An 18,223-nucleotide genomic window follows, 5' to 3' on the forward strand; every position below is an offset into this window, starting at 1 on the left:
TTAATAACAAAGCAAAGAAACAAACTGACAACAATACAATAATAGTGGGGGACTTTAACACCCCGCTGACTGAAATGGACAGATCATCTAAGCAAAAGATCAACAAGGAAATAAAGACTTTAAATGAAACACTGGACCAAATGGACTTTACAGACATATTCAGAACATTCCATCCCAAAGCAACGGAACACACATTCTTCTCTAGTGCCCATGGAACATTCTCCAGAATTGATCACATCCTAGGTCACAAATCAGGTCTCAACCGGTACCAAAAGATCGGGATTATTCCCTGCATATTTTCAGACCACAATGCTTTGAAACTGGAACTCAATCACAAGAGGAAAGTCGGAAAGAACTCAAGTACATGGAGGCTAAAGAGCATCCTACTAAAGAATGAATGGGTCAACCAGGAAATTAAAGAAGAAGTAAAAAAATTCATGGAAACCAATGAAAATGAAAACACAACTGTTCAAAATCTTTGGGATACAGCAAAGGCAGTCCTGAGAGGAAAGTATATAGCAATACAAGCCTTTCTGAAGAAACAAGAAAGGTCTCAAATACACAACCGAACCCTACACCTAAAGGAGCTGGAGAAAGAAGAGCAAATAAAGCCTAAACCCAGCAGGAGAAGAGAAATCATAAAGATCAGAGCAGAAATCAATGAAATAGCAACCAAAAGAACAGTAGAACAGATCCACGAAACTAGGAGCTGGTTCTTTGAAAGAATTAACAAGAGTGATAAACCCCTGGCCAGACTTATCAAAAAGAAAAGAGAAAGGACCCAAATCAACAAAATCATGAATGAAAGAGGAGAGATCACAACCAACACCAAAGACATACAAACAATTATAAGAATATTTTATGAGCAACTCTATGCCAGCAAATTAGATAACCTGGAAGAAATGGGTGCATTTCTAGAGATGTATCAACTACCAAAATTGAACCAGGAAGATATAGAAAACCTGAACAGACCTATAAGCACTAAGGAAAATGAAGCAGTCATCAAAAATCTAACAAACAAAAGCCCAGGGCCAGATGGCTTCCCAGGGGAATTCTTTCAGACATTTCAAGAAGAATTAATACCTATTCTCCTGAAACTGTTCCAAAAAATAGAAATGGAAGGAAAACTTCCAAACTCATTTTATGAGGCCAGCATTACCTTGATCCCAAAACCAGACAAAGATCCCATCCAAAAGGAGAATTACAGACTAATATCCATCGATGAACATGGATGCCAAAATTCTCACCAAAATACTAGCCAATAGGATCCAACAGTACATTAAAAGGATTATTCACCATGACCAAGTGGGATTTATCCCTGGGCTGCAAGGTTGATTCAACATCCGCAAATCAATCAATGTGATACAATATATTAACAAAAGAAAGAACAAGGATCATATGATCCTCTCAATAGATGCAGAAAAAGCATTTGACAAAGTACAGCATCCTTTCTTGATCAAAACTCTTCAGAGTATAGGGATAGAGGGTACATACCTCAATATCATAAAAGCCATCTATGAAAAACCTACAGCGAACATCATTCTCAATGGGGAAAAGCTGAGAGCTTTTCCCCTAAGGTCAGGAATGCGGCAGGGATGTCCACTCTCACCACTGCTATTCAACTTTGTATTAGAAGTCCTAGCCACAGCAATCAGACACCAAAAAGAAATCAAAGGCATCCAAATCGGCAAAGAGGAAGTCAAACTCTCACTCTTTGCAGATGATATGATACTGTATGTGGAAAACCCAAAAGACTCCACCCCAAAACTGCTAGAACTCATACAGGAATTCAGTCAAGTAGCAGGCTATAAAATCAATGCACAGAAATCAGTGGCATTCCTATACACCAACAACAAGACAGAAGAGAGACAAATCAAGGAGTCGATCCCATTTACAATTGCACCCAAAACCATAAGATACCTAGGAAGAAATGTAACCAAAGAGGCAAAGGATCTGTACTCAGAAAACGATAAAATACTCATGAAAGAAATTGAAGAAGACACAAAGAAATGGAAAAACGTCCCATGCTCATGGATTGGAAGAACAAACATTGTGAAGATGTCAGTGCTACCTAGAGCAATCTACACATTCAATGCAATCCCCATCAAAATACCATCCACCTTTTTCAAAGAAATGGAACAAATCATCCTAAAATTTGTATGGTACCAGAAGAGACCCCGAATAGCCAGAGGAATATTGAAAAAGAACAGCAAAGCTGGCGGCATCACAATTCCGGACTTCCAGCTCTAGTACAAAGCTGTCATCATCAAGACAGTATGGTACTGGCACAAAAACAGACACATAGATCAATGGAACAGAATCGAGAGCCCAGAAATGGACCCTCCACTCTATGGTCAACTAATATTTGACAAAGCAGGAAAGAATGACCAATGGAAAAAAGACAGTCTCTTCAACAAATGGTGTTGGGAAAATTGGACAGCCACATGCAGAAGAATGAAATTGGACCATTTCCTTACACCACACACAAATATAGACTCCAAATGGTTGAAAGACCTAAACGTGAGACAGGAGTCCATCACAATCCTAAAGGAGAAGACAGGCAGCAACCTCTTTGACCTCAGTCACAGCAACTTCTTCCTAGAAACATCGCCCAAGGCAAGGGAAGCAAGGGCAAAAATGAACTATTGGAATTTCATCAAGATAAAAAGCTTTTGCACAGCAATAGAAACAGTCCACAAAACCAAAAGACAACCGACAGAATGGGAGAAAATATTTGCAAATGACGTATCAGCTAAAGGGCTAGTATCCAAAATCTATAAAGAACTTATCAAACTCCACACCCAAAGAACAAATAATCCAATCAAGAAATGGGCAGAAGACATGAACAGACAGTTTTCCAAAGAAGACATCCAAATGGCCAACAGACACATGAAAAAGTGCTCCCCATCGCTCGGTATCAGGGAAATCCAAATCAAAACCTCAATGAGATACCACCTCACACCCGTCAGAATGGCTAAAATGAACAAGTCAGGAAACGACAGATGTTGGCCGGGATGTGGAGAAAGGGGAACCCTCCTACACTTCTGGTGGGAATGCAAGCGGGTGCAACCCCTCTGGAAAACAGTATGGAGGTTCCTCAAACAGTTGAAAATAGAGCTACCATACGGTCCAGCAATTGCACTACTGGGTATTTACCCCAAAGATACAAATGTAGGGATCCGAAGGGGTACGTGCACCCCAATGTTTATAGCAGCAATGTCCACAATAGCCAAACTGTGGAAAGAGCCAAGATGTCCATCGACAGATGAATGGATAAAGAAGATGTGGTCTATATACACAACGGAATATTATGCAGCCATCAAAAGGAATGAGATCTTGCCATTTGCAACGACGTGGATAGAACTGGAGTGTGTTATGCTGAGTGAAATAAGTCAATCAGAGAAAGACATGTATCATATGACCTCACTGATATGAGGAATTCCTAATATCAGGAAACAAACTGAGGGTTGCTGGAGTGGTGGTGGGTGGGAGGGATGGGGTGGCTGGGTGATAGAAATTGGGGAGGGTATGTGCCTTGGTGAGCACTGTGAATTGTACAAGACTGATGAATCACAGATCTGTACTTCTGAAACAAATAATGCAATATATGTTAAGAAAAAAAAAGAAAGTAGCAAGAGGGGAACAATGAAGGGGAGTAAGTCGGAGGGGGAGACGAACCATGAGAGACGATGGACTCTGAAAAACAAACTGAGGATTCTAGAGGGGAAGGGGTGGGGGGATGGGTTAGCCTGGTGATGGGTATTAAAGAGGGCACATTCTGCGTGGAGCACTGGGTGTTATGCACAAACAATGAATCATGGAACAGTACATCAAAAACTAATGATGTAATGTATGGTGATTAACATAACAATAAAAAATTATTAAAAAAAAAGACAGGAAACACAGGTGTTGGCTAGGATGTGGAGAGAAAGGAATGAACCCTTGCACACTGTTGGTGGGAATGCAAATTGTTGCAGCCACTGTGGAAGGAAGTATGGAGATTCTCCAATAATTAAAAATAGAACCACTCTACTATCTAGTAATTGCACTACTAGGTATTTATTCAAAGAATATGAAAAGACTAATTTGAAAAAATATATGGACTCCTATATTTATTGCAGGATTTTTTATAATAGCCAAACAATGGAAGCAGCCCAAGTGTCCATCCACAAATGAATGGATAAAGAATATGTCAGTCCATAGATGAACAGATATGTGTGTGTGTGTGTGTGTGTGTGTGTGTGTGTGTGTGTGTGAGAGAGAGAGAGAGAGAGAGAGAGAGGGATGGCAAGATTTCCTTCTTTTTATGGCTGAATAATATTCCAATGTATGGATGTACGTATATGTGATATATATAAGGATATATGTGATATATATAAAGGAAAAAATAGACAAATCAAAAAACAGACTCTTAACTATAGAGAAGAAACTGATGGTTACCAGAGGGGGGCGGGTGGCGGAGTGGGTGAAATAGGTGAAGGGAATTAAGAGTACCCTTACCGCGATGAGCACTGAGTAATGTATAGAATTATTGAATCACTGTATTGTACATCCGAAACTAATATAACACTGTTAACTATACTGGAATTAAAATTTTTTTTAAAGATTTTATTTATGTATTAGAGAGAGAGACAGTGAGAGAGGGAACACAAGCAGGGGGAGTGGGAGAAGGAGAAGCAGGCTTCCCGAGGAGCAGGGAGCCCGATGTGGGGCTCGATCCCAGGACCCTGGGATCATGACCTGAGCCGAAGGCAGACGCTTAACGGACTGAGCCACCCAGGCGCCCCTAAAATTTAAAAAAAATAAGGTTGAGAAATTAGCTTTTTCCAATTAGCTGTTTGTGGTACTATTATGTTACTTATTAGTATGTATTTGCAGAAACTGAGTTCTCCCTTGAGTTTTTATTATTGTTGTGTTTTTCTCTGTTAGCCAAGTGATTTCCTTCACCTGCCCTCTTATAGTTCTTTTTCTTTTGCCACATCATCCTCCCTAAAGAAGATAGATAGAAGTGGAGACAATATGTTCAGAAAAGAGCATCCAATTTCACAGAAAGAACACTTGCATAGGCATTTCAGTTTCAGTGATTTTCTTTCCCATGGCCAGTTTAACTAGCCTGAATAGTAACTGGCAAGATACAGGTAGTAGTGACTAATTAATTCTTCTCAGAAGCATTGTGAGCCCTGTATTTATAAAGTTCTGGAAGTTTTATTTCTAGTCTTTCCTTTGTAGATTTAATTTCAGTGTAAAGCATATAAAAATCATTGTAATGCCTAAAAGTCTGAATTATTGTATATTTATTTAATTTTAAGGATCCTAGTTTGCTAGTAAATGGGGGACATCCTTTGCAGATGGGAAATCACTTTGAATTCAATACTGGGTGGATTAATGGATTCCATCAATGATGTATCAGATGGACTAAAATTATGTAAATTTAGTATTCAGTTGATTTAATGTAATTGAAAACATATTAGTTAAGCCTAAAGTTTACAGATTTCTTGGGGAATGATCAGTGAAGCTTTAATGTTAATTTTTTAAGATGGTTAAATTCAATGTTCAGCTCTTTTTTGTGTTTTATTATTGCAGCACCTTAAATTCAAGGAAACAAATCTTGTAATGCTGCAGCAGTTTAATGCACTAGCTCAACTCCGCCGTGTCGACCAGTTGACAATTGATCCTCAAGGAAATCCAGTTGTCAATTTTACACTCTGGAAATACTATGTACTGTTTAGGCTGAGCCATTTTAGTATGCAGAAAATAAATGGGACAGAGGTAAGATAAACATAAGTCAACTGTAGAATTAAAATATTCCTTTTTAGGGGAAATAGTCATAATAATGGTCGGGAAATTTGGTCACCATGATAGAACTTTTTTTTTTTTTTTTAAAGATTTCATTTATTTATTTGACAGAGAGAGACAGTGAGAGAGGGAACACAAGCAGGGGGAGTGGGAGAGGGAGAAGCAGGCTTCCCGCTGAGCAAGGAGCCCGATGCGGGGCTCGATCCCAGGACCCTGGGATCATGACCTGAGCCGAAGGCAGATGCTTAACGACTGAGCCACCCAGGCGCCCCACCATGGTAGAACTTTTGAGAAATATTGTGGATTTTCCCCAAATCTTGACATTTACAGTGTTGAAAAGCTAAACATCCATCAAAAAACTTCTAAAGCACTAGACAGACTTTAAAAATAGTAACCAAATCATGGTGAAGAGCAAATACTTTTACTGTTGTTTGTAAACATTCAGAGAAGTAAAATGTTGGTAGGATGACAGTTAAGAAAAAAAAGAACACTTATGTAGGTACTGTGATCTTTGTATTCTTCAAAGTGTTTTGCAGATTGCCGGACACATAAGAAGGATGGGGAAGTAATACCCAAAGATCAGCTGATAAGGGTCATGGTAGAGGAAGGGAGGAATAAAGTGAGAAAAAAAGAGAATGTATGCAGGGAAAGAAAAATAATTTTACAAAGATGAGAAGGAGAAATAAGGAAGAAAGGTAAAAAAGAAAGTAAAAATGAGAAAAAAAGGAAATAAAACAAGCATATGTAAATGGTTGGACTGCTTTGTTAATAGTTTGTAACAGCTGCCTGTGGATTACCTGCACTGTATAACTCGGGCCTGGAATATTATTAGTGAAAGGATATTTTTCAGATTGATTTCGCTAAGCTTGTCACAAGGGTAATCACCCTGCTATCCAAAGACCATGTTCTCTAAATACTATTTTGGAAGAAAAGAGAAATTATGCTTCTTCCTCTCCTGTGGAATTCCTGCACTGAATTTAAATTAATCCTCCAAAGAAAGAAGATCTCTAATATGCTGTTAGTATTGTTACGATTATCTCTTAACATTCAGAAGACCTCCTTATTGTAAAATGAGCTGTAACCAAGTTTGCCAGCATGGTGGTAATAGCAACTGTATTTCCCTGCAGCTGATGCACTACAAGTACCTCTGGCCTAGCACTCTAAAAATCTAGTAGAGTGTTAAGAGACTGGAGATCTCTGGGTCAGTGTACAGCAGCCAAGTGAAATTTGCATCAGCCATGGTAGGCTCAGGACCACAGTATCAGCTATCTGTCGAAGATGTTAGGACAAATCTGGAACCTTCAGACAACTAATTTCTCCAGCTAGTTCCCAAGAGATTTGGTTCAGTCTTGTGTACTCTTGTGTATTCTCTTGGCACTTCCCAGAGAGGTTGTGAGTCATTGATCAGAACTAGTATTTAGTCCCCTGGACTGGAAGTAGAATAATTATTTTGTCTATGGGTGAGTATTCTCCTTCATTAAGGGCCAAACTGTTGACCCCATTAACCTAAGTAGTATATTTACCCAGACATGGATCACTACTAGAGATGTATTAATTATGATTGAACCTTGAAATAGGAAGGAATGGTACAGTATAATTACATAAAATAGAGAAGAATTCGAAAGAACCAATATAACTTATTCTGATTTAAAGTTCCTAAAATGTCAATGCCTGGGATATTTGACCCTTTATTTAAATAGTCTAAAATAAAGCTGCTTATCTCAACCTTGACAATATGTAGTAATATTATACAATATACCTACTTTTCTTTGTATATGAGAGAGAATAATATTGCTTGAGGTAGAATTAAATTTGAATTGTGAGCATCAAGAAGAAAAGATGGAGTAGTGGCCTGCACTGGCCACTAGGTGACTGTGTTAGACCAAACAACTTAGTTATCAGCTAAAGGAAAGATTTGAGGGAACAGCAGCCTTGTTAACTCTGAAGGTCTTAGGGAAAATGTGAGATTGCACTGAGTCATGTGTATAAGATGCTTGTGAATTATGGGTTTATTTTTTGGAAAATGCCTGTGAAGTGTATTACAGCTAGTATTAATGAATTTTTTTAAGTTCCAAAATTTAACTATACCAGGGTTTCTCAACCTCAGTTCTGTTGACATTCTGGGCCAGGTAATGCTTTGTTGTGGGGGCTGCCCTGTGCAATGTAGGATGTTTAGCGGCATCCCTGGCTTCAACCCACTAGATTCTAGTAGCTCACCTCTGCCAGTTGTGATAACCAAAAATGTCTCCAGACATTGTCAAATGTTTCCCTAGGGGCCAAAATGGCCCCTGGTTGGGAACCACTGGTTATATAGGCAAACTAATAGTATTTAAAATGCAAGCAACCATATCTTATATTAAAGAAAATATGCCCAGGTATTAATCCAAGTCCCACTTTCAGCTTTTAGTACCTTCTTGGTTAACATAGGAATAAGCCCTCACAGAGAATACCTGTGACAGTTCCTTGTGGAGAGAAAGGTAGACATAGTTTTAGAATGAACAGGAGTATCCTTGCCTATCTAATGTTCCGTCTCTCAGAAAGGGACAATGTTATTCTTATAGAAGCAAGATACGAGCGACACCTTGGCTTAACCTTTGACACATTATTAAAGTGAATCTATTCCATTGACACTTGAGAATTTTCCCCCTAAATCATTCTACTCCAGGAAACTATAGGATTTCTGAAAAAAAAAAAAAGTCATTAAGAATTTAAGTTGCCTCAAGTCTAATTCTCAGGGAACATTGCTTTGAGTCAGAGCTAACTCATCACCTCGGTCATCCTCCATCACCATGAGCCAACATCTGTACATCTTCACTTCAGTTAAGTTAGGTAAGAAAGAGATGTCAATGAGAACTCTCCTTTTACAGCCCAGAGAAGGCACTTCCCTGGACTAAAGGAAAATATGTTAGAAATTTCTTTGAAATTGTGTTAATTGTATCAAGCTAGCGCCAGTGTCATTTTGACACCTCTCCATTGTATCTCTTCAGGTGACGCAGAATGATATGATAATGGCTGAAAGGCTCTTTGGAATCTTAGCACATGTCGCATCTTCCGAGTTACCCCAGTACCGTATGATTTCAATTCTGGGTGATGCCAGGTAATCTTTAATTTCTATCATTTTTATAGAATACATTCCACACACCTCTTAACTGCCACTTTTGCATCCCACAAACATTGATCCTAAATTTGTCTTGTGGCTGGCCCTCTTCAAAGGGTTGGGGTATAAAGATGAATAAGACAAAATTCTTGCTCTTATGTGGTTTATAAGCTAATAATCTAAAGATATATGTAAATAGTTATAATGTGAATGTTTCAGATTTCAGAGAGGGCTGTAGGAGTATAGGAGAGACCAACTGCACTTTGGAAGAACATAAGGGAAAGCTTCACAGAGGAGGTAACATTTTATCTAGCTCTTCAGGAATGAGGAGGAGTTTTTCAGGTAGAGGATATAGGGGAAAGACATCTGCAAAGGTGCAAGGAATTGTAACAAGTTTACTATAATTGGAGCATGATAGAATTGTGAATAGTGACAGTAAATGAAGCGAGAAAGATAGTGGTTTGATTTTGAAGAGCTTTGCAGTCCTTTCCAAACAAAAATGAATACTTGTGCTTTGTAATTAAGCACAACAATCATGTGGTTAGATACATATTCTAGAAAGACTGCTATTTGAACAGACAAGAGATGGATGGACTGGAGACCAATCAAGAGGCTCACTATAGTCCAGGAGGGAGGTTTTGAAGGCATGAACTAAGACAGTGAGAGTGGAGAAGAGGATAATTTGAAAAATACTTAGAAGAGAACGAACCTGATAGAACACACTGAGAAAATGTGTGTGGATGGAAGGAGAGAAGTCGAGGATGCTATGTCAGTCATGATTCAGTTATAGATAAGAGAATTCACTCTGGCTAGAATAGGCAGAAAATGACTGATATACAAGGAATTAGTTGTCTATAAAATCATCAGAAGGGTTGGGGAAGCAGCCTAATGAGTCCCAGAATGATACCACAGAACCAGCCCACAGGAGACTCATCCCAGTTGCAGCCTCCAGGATCATACCACTTTCACTACATGGGGGATCAGGAATTCCTCCCTCCTCTCCCCAGAACTTGGTTGCAGAATTTACAATTACAAATTTGTAATTTGTACTGAAAAAAAAAAAAAAAAAAAACCGGGTATGTGTGTGCTATCTCTACTTCCCCACGTAGCTCAGTTCTGATTTCAGATCTTACCCAAGTATATCTGATTGGTAGAATCTAAATCCCATAAAAAACCTATAAAATCACTCGAGAAAAAAAGTATTGAAGGAGGGACTGCTACAAAATGAAGAGTGAACACAAGAAATAGGAAGCATTGAATTCAAAAACTGATGGTGTGGAAATAACTAAAAATTAGAGGAAAAAACGAAACAAGATGAAACCAGAGAGGGAGACAAACCATAAGAGACTCTTGATCTTAGGAAACAAACTGAGGGTTGCTGGAGGGGAAGGGGGTCGGGGAATGGGGTGGCTGGGTAATGGACATTGGGGAGGGTATGTGTTGTGGTGAGCGCTGGGTTATGTAAGACTGATGGATCACAGACCTCTAACCCTAATATGTGAGTTTAAAAAATATGCTCATAATTAAGGAATTAAAAATTAAAATAATAATAAAAATAAAATATAAGTCTAAAAAATATAGTTATCAAAAATATTAATGCATAAGGAAAAATTTAGTAACCTGAAAATAAAAATCCCAGAAATTCCTAAGGGAAAGGAAGTTAAACTTTCCTAAGTTTTTTTTCCCCCCCTTGGGACTACTACTTAGCACCAAAAGTTGGTGGAAAAATACATGTTTCACTGTGTGTATTAAAAGTTTAAGGGCTATACTAGGAAGAAAGGCTAGATGGTACAGATTCTAAACCACTGAAAAGACAAAAGATCAACAAAAGCCTGGAAGGGAAGAAAAAAGAAAAATAAATATGTTAGTTATAAATATTAATGAATGGAATTCTCCTATTAATAGATAATGGCTATCAGGATTAAAATTGAGTTACATGTTGTCTTTGGAGAAATACCCCTGAAGAAAGCAATATATAAAGTTTGAAAATAAAGGGATGAAAATATATAACAGGGAAACGCCAACAATAGCAACAAACAAATCTGGGAATATTAATATTAGTGATAATAGAATTGATGACCAAAAGCTACAATCTACCAAAAAATATAATTATGAAACTTAATGTAACTAAGCTCCTAAATACATCAAGTACAAGTATACATTGACAAATTCACAGTTATTGTGATAGATATTAATCTAATCAGTAGATCACATAAACCAAAAAAAAAAAAAAAAGAATATGGAGGATTTGAATAACACAGTTAATGTACTTTATCAAATAAATGGATTTATAATTTTATTCCCAGACTCTTATTCCCAATTCAAAAACAAATTCTATTCAAATACCTATGAAATGTTTGCAAAAATTGGACATATATTAAGCTCAAAGGAAATCTCCCATGTTTCCCAAAAAACATACTCAAACAGATCACTTTCTCTAATCATATCATAAAATTAGAAAAATAATGAGCCGAAATTTTACCCAGTTGAAAATGGAAACACAAACAGGAGAAGCAGTTTCCCAGAAAATAAAAAACAAGCGCCTTTAAACTTAAAAAAGATGTTTAGCATCAATCGAAGTCATAGACATGAAAATTTTAAAACAATGAGACAACTTTGTGGGGAAAGACTAAAAGTTTGGTGGGATACAGCATGTTGAAACAGAATTTTTATACACTGTTGGTGGTGTAAGTTGAGGCAATTCTTAGCAATACCTAACAAATTTTAAATTTATATCCCCTTTGACTTAGTAATTTTATATCCCCTTTGACTTAGTAATTTTGCTTAAAGGAATCTTTTTCAGATAGCAGTTTTTTACATGAGCACAAATATATGTATATGTTCAAGGATTTTCAATGCAGCCAGTGTTTATAATAGCAAAAATATAAAAGCCACTAAATTTCTCATAAAATAACTAATAAAAGACCAATGAGAGGCAACTCAAAAAATAGAGGTTCTGATATGAAACAGTCTGTAAGATGTCTTAGAAAATAAAAGTGGAACTTATAGGACGGTTGTATAGTGTACTGCAATTTATGAGATATAGAATTCAAAGACATCCTTGTGTAATTTTAAAATATTTGATTTTAAAAAAAATGACTGTCTCTAGAAGTTGAACTGAGGACACTAGGGTTCCAAAAGTGTGTAAAAGCTTACTTTTTACTGTATGCTTATAGATGACTGCTCAAATTACCTTTTTGGGTTTTATTTCTGTTTTGGTTTTTGTTCTTCTTCTTATTATTATTATTATCATATTCCTTTTTTAAAAAGGAATTTAAAAAAGTACTTTAACTCTTTTGGGTTGAAGAATAAATTAAAACCAAAGTTATAAATCACATATAAATGAATTTGATAATAAGGACACACTGTGTCACAGCCTGTTGAATGTTGCTAAAACTGTACTGAGAGGAAGTGATATATCTTTAATATACTTGTTAGGAAACAGGAAAGATTAGAAATTAATGAATGAGGCTTTCAACTTAAGAAGCTAGAAAGATACCAAAGTAAAGTAAAAGAAAATGGAGGCAAGAAATTCATAAAGATAAAGCAACTTTTAAAGAAATTAGAAAGAACAATAGTTGACTAGTAAAAGCAAAAATTGACTCTTTATAAAAGACCATTTTCTAAGGAAAATCCAAGAACTCAACTATTAAACTTTTTTAGAACTAATTAGAATATATAACAAGGAAACCAGACACTACATCAGCATACAAAAATAATTGGCATTTCTTCATTAAAATAATAAATTCTTGAAAATAGCATTAGGAAAGTATCCCATTGATAGGGGCAATAAAAATGATAAAATATCAGGAAATCCACCTGACAGAAAATAACTAAGAAGTAAACAGTGAAATTAGGAATCAAAAAAAAGTCTAAAAAATGGAGAGATGTACATTGTTAATGAATTTTGAGGCTTAATAAAAATGTCTATTTTAATTAAATCATGTAGTTATTAAATTTCCAATCAACAATCCCAGTGTGATTTCTCAGTAAACTTTATTTTTATTTTTGGTTTTTAGTTTTTTAGTTTTTTTTAGTATTTTTCTAAATTTTATTTTGTTATGTTATGTTAATCACCATACATTAACATCATTAGTTTTTGATGTAGTGTTCCATGATTCATTGTTTGCGTATAACACCCAGTGCTCCATTCAATACGTGCCCTCCTTAATACCCATAACCAGGCTAACCCCTTTCCCCACCCCTGTTGATTTCTCAGTAAACTAAACAAGATGAATTTTGTATCTTAGGAAGGCATTCATCACCTCAAGTTTATCAAAACATTCTACTATACTTTCTAATACTTTTTAAAGTTTTGACACATTTAGCTCACAAAAATTTAGAACTTTTGTATGATAAAAGACATCATAAAGTCAAAAGACATGAGCAGACAGGGAGAATGTATTTGCAACACATTTAACAGATTTAAGATGTCCTACAAATTTAGTTAGAAAAAGACAATCAACATGAAAGTAAAAGAAAAGGATATAAAAACTTTACAACAACAACAAAAGACCAATTATTGTAAGAAAAGATCCAACTCACTTGTAATCAGAGAAGTAAAAATTAAAACAATGAGATTTCATTTTTGCCAATGAGATTGATTAAAAAATTTAAGAACTAATAATATTGGGGGTTTATTAGTAATCAGAGAAATATACACTCTACATTATTGGTGAAGTGTAACTTGATGCAGGCTTGTGAAGGAAGTAGTTTAGCAATATCTATCATATTTTTCAACCCAGAAGTTCTAGTACAAGGAATATAGCCTATTGAAATGCACATACCTGGGCACAAAAAACTTATGTACAGGCTGTTATTGCTTTATTGTTTGTAGTAACCCAACTTTAGAAAGTAATTAAATGCCTAACAATAGGGAAAGCCAAATAAATCGTGATACTTCTAAACTATGAATGTAGTAGCTATATGATACTATGTACATTACAATCATTGTAAGACAAGAAGAAAAAGGAAAGAAAAAGATTAAAGTGGTTTTTCTGTTCTGATGTGAAATGATCCAGAGACAGGTAGTTCATTAAATAAAATAAAGCATAAAAGAGCATTTATATTATGACCTGATGTTATTTTTAAAAGCAACAAAATAAATGTATATGTATAAATACCGAGGCATAGAAAGGGACCTCAGAAGATAACACTGATAGGATGTGGACGTCAGGGGTGGGGCCTGCGTAGTAAAGGGTGGTTTTCAAGTGTTACTCTGTGTATGTTTGTGCAGGTTGAAAGTTCTCATTGAGAACACACTAGACTTCTCCAATAATGGTAAGTTAGGTTGTTTTGACAATTCCTTGCACTACAAACAACCAAAAATTTGGATAAAATAAAACATGAAAACTCCATAAAAGTACTGAAGAGGTGACAACACAAATACTTTGGATTTTGGCATTATTTCTTAAGGATTATAAAACGACTGTGCATAGTGTATTTCATGGTATAATTAGTCAAGTTTGAAAATACCTGGAAACAACAAGAAAATTTAAAAAGTGATCCATCAGATCTGGAAGGAAACCAAAGGAAGTTCTATAAATGAAAAACACAACAAACACAATTAAAACTTGGGACGCCCAGGTGGCTCAGTCGGTTAAGCATCTGCCTTTAGCTCTCAGGTCATGATCCCAGGGTCCTGGGATCAAGTCCCGCATCGGGCTCCCTGCTCAGTGGGGAGCCTGCTTCTCCCTCTGCCTGCCACTCCCCCTCCTTGTGCTCTCTCTCTCTCTCTGACAAATGAATAAATAAAAAATCTTAAAAAAAAAAACCACAATTAAAACTTAAGAGGTTTAACAGCCAATTAGACCTAATTGAAAAGAGAATCAGTAATTTGGGAAATAGCTAGAGGGAATTTTGTCAAATGAAGCACAAAGAGAAAGGAACATATGGAAAAGCAGTTAAGAAATTTGGAGATAGAATGAGTAAAAAGGCTTAAAATATGTTTGATTGGAATTTCAAAAAGATAAAGAAGGTGCAGTAGAGGTAATATTTAAAAATAATGGCAGGGACACCTGGGTGGCTCAGTTGGTTATACGTCTGCCTTCGGCTCAGGTCATGATCCCAGGGTCCTGGAATCGAGCCCCACATTGGGCTCCTTGCTGAGCAGGGAGTCTGCTTCTCCCTCTGCCTGCTGCTCCCCCTGCTTGTGCTCTCTCTCCCTCTGTCAAACAAATAAAATAAAATCTTAAAAAACATAATAAAGATAATGGCAAAGAATTTTTTAGAACTGATGAAATACACTAATCTACACATTAGACAAGCTCAATCAATTCCAAATATATTCAACTAAAAGAAATCTACCCAACTCACCTCACAGTGAAATGGCAGAGCACCAACTATAAAGGTAAAAAATTCTAAAACAACCAGGAAAAAAGAGATTATCTTAAAGGAGTGCACATCAGCAACTGACTTCACAACAGCAGCAGTGGAAGTTAGAAGACAGGATAATACATATGTTCAGTGTACTGAAGGAAATTAATTGCCAAAAACCTAGATTTCTATACACGGTAAAAATGTCTTTTAAGAATGAAGATAAAATAAAGACACTTTAAAGCAAAGTAATAAAAAACAAAAGCTAAGGTATTTCCCACCGGTATTCCTGCACTAAAAGAAATTATAAAGCCTGTAATTAAGCAGAAGGAAAGTGATCCCAGATAGAAGGTCTGAGGTGCAAGAAGAGCTAAATAAAGAGCAAGGAAAATACCAAATTTGTGGGATAAAGCCAAATGAACATTTACTGTATAAAGTAACAATAATTATGTGTTGTGGGTTTTAAAATACATAGAATTAACTTACGCTACAATAGTGTAGTGTAGGAGGAAGTAGATAAAGATACGGTGTTTTAGATCGTTGTATTATCTAGGAAGGAGCTATAGTAATTAAGATTAGATGTTAGTAAGTTAAGAGTGCATGTTCTAATTTCTATGGTAACCAAAGAATAAAGAGTGTACAGCTTCTAAACTAATGAGGAGGAGGGGGGAGAAATGGAAATGAAGAGAAAGAGAAAAGAAACATAGAACATGTGGGTCAAACTGAAAGAAAAGAAAATGTCAGATTTAACCTAAATACGATTGTATCAGCAATTCCATTTGTACCAAAAGTCGGTGGCTTAGAACAAGAGTCATTTTCTCCCCTGAGTCTGCAAGTCAGCTGGATGGCTGTGCCTTCAGCTGGGGTCCTCATGCATCTGCAGTCACCTATGGGTTGGGTAGGCAGCTCTGCTGATCTAGCCTGGGCTCTCACTTGTTCGGGAGTTGGCCAGCTATAAACTGGTCTAGGGAGGCCTTAGGACAAGTTGTCTTTGCTCCACCTGGTCTCTCATGCTCCAGAAATCTGCCTGGGCTTGTTTTCATGGGAGAGGCAGGGTTTAAAGAGAGAGAGAAAACATGCAAGGACTCCTGAGGCCTGGTCTAAGCAGGAGGTAGTCTGCTTAGCTGCAGAATCACATTGTAAAGGGCATGAATTCAAGGGAGCTCGTAATTATGACCATCAGTGTTATCAATGATAAAATACAAATGTGTTCTGGTTAAAAGCCAAAGATTGTCAGATTGAGTAAAAAAATGAAGTTCAGTTATATGTTGTTTACAAGGGACACATCTGAAACATAAAGTTACATAAAGTTTAAAAGTAAAAAAGTGAGAAAAGGTAACAACATCAGTACTGGCCAAAATAAAAACAGAGTAGCCGTGAGGACTAAATAGACTAAGGTTAGAAGCAATACTAGAAATAAAGAGGATCATTTCAAAATGATAATAAGTTCAGTTCATCTGAAATATTAAGATAAATTTGCTAATTTAATTTGTATGCACCTATTAGCATAGCCTTAAAAACCTATAAACCAAAAATCGACATTACTACAACTCCACCATTACAGTGGGAAGTTTTAATATACTTTTGAGTAGTTAATTTAAAAAGGATATAAAATACTTAAAACAACATGATTAACAAATTTGATTTAATTTCAGAGAACATTGCCCCCAATAACATATTCTTTTTAAGCATGCATGGAAATTTATAAAAATTGATCAAATACTATCCATAAGGCAATTATCAGCAGATTTCAAAGGATTTACATAGCCCATGTTTTCTGTTCAAAATGCAATTAAGCTTTAACTCAGTTACTCAGTGTTAACCAGGAAATCTCCATATATCTGGAAATCAAAACACATTTCTAAATAACCCGCAGATTAAAGACAGTTTTATAATGGAAACTACCTTGAACTGAAATATAACAAAAATACCACATTTCAAAACTTGTGGAATCAAGTTACATGATGCTAAATGAAAACGTTTTAGCCTTTGAAATGCATGTATTAGGAAAGAATAAAGGTTGAAAATGAATGAGCTAAACATTTATCTAAAGAAGTCAGGAGAAGAAAATAAAGAAGTTAGGAAGAAAAAAGCAAAATAATCCTGAAGGAAGTTAAAAGAAATAATGACATTCAAAACAGAATAACCACGGGCACCTAGGTGGCTCAGTCAGTTGGGTATCCAACTCTTGGTTTTGGCTCAGGTCACGGGCTCAGGTTCCTGAGATTGAGCGCCACATCTGACACCACTCAGCAGGGAGTCTGCTTCAGGATTCTCTCCCCTGCCCACCCCACCTCTTCCCCTACTTAAGAGCACTCTCTCTCTCTCTCTCTCTCAAATAAATAAATAAATCTAAAAAAATAAAATTAAAAACAGAATTAATGAAAAATTGATTATTTGAAAAGACTAATATAAGTTATATAAAATGTACATATGCATTGCTTTGGTAATTAAAAAGTCAATAAAGAAAATGCAGGTAAAGATCTATATGTTACTCCCTTTTTTCTTTATAAAAGTGAGAAAATTATACTACCTAAATATCCAAAACAAGAGCCTGATTAGGGAAATTGATTAACATCACAAGTGAATCTTATTCATTCATTAAATTTTAATGACATAGAAAAATGCTGATTACATAGCACTGAATGAAAACAAGTGTACAAAATTGGATGTAGAGTATGATCTTGACTTTCTACAAAAATTCGTAGAAAAAACCTGCAAAAAAAAAAGTTGAACGTGAACAATGTTATAGATTTATATAGATTTATGAGCTATAGATTTATGGGTGATTTTTATCTATTTCTTTATACTTTTCAAAATGTGTACTCCTTAAAACTTCTAAAATTGCTGTTTGTTTGTTTTTAAAAGATTTTATTTATTTGACAGAGAGAGACACAGTGAGAGAGGGAATACAAGCAGGGGAGTGGGAGAGGGAGAAGCAGGCCTCCCGCGGAGCGGGGAGCCCGATATGGGGCTCAATCCCAGGACCCTGGGATCATGATCCGAGCCGAAGGC

The 18,223-nt window shown here is 36.2% G+C and overlaps 1 protein-coding gene across 4 annotated transcripts in view; it reads left to right on the forward strand.

Moving 5' to 3' along the window:
* LRRC49 (leucine rich repeat containing 49) overlaps positions 1-18,223 on the forward strand; it is a 172,250-nt gene that overhangs the window by 143,331 nt on the left and 10,696 nt on the right. For 3 of the 4 annotated variants that reach the window (XM_027571538.1, XM_027571540.1, XM_027571541.2), the window contains 2 exons: positions 5,584-5,769; positions 8,784-8,893. In XM_027571538.1, the coding sequence (XP_027427339.1) occupies positions 5,584-5,769; positions 8,784-8,893 (296 nt within the window). The remainder of the gene's footprint in view (positions 1-5,583; positions 5,770-8,783; positions 8,894-18,223) is intronic. The other variant, XM_027571539.1, reaches the window with a different exon arrangement.

Source organism: Zalophus californianus, chromosome 6 (genome assembly GCF_009762305.2).
Source record: "Zalophus californianus isolate mZalCal1 chromosome 6, mZalCal1.pri.v2, whole genome shotgun sequence".
In the NCBI taxonomy this organism is placed as follows: Eukaryota; Metazoa; Chordata; class Mammalia; order Carnivora; family Otariidae; genus Zalophus; species Zalophus californianus.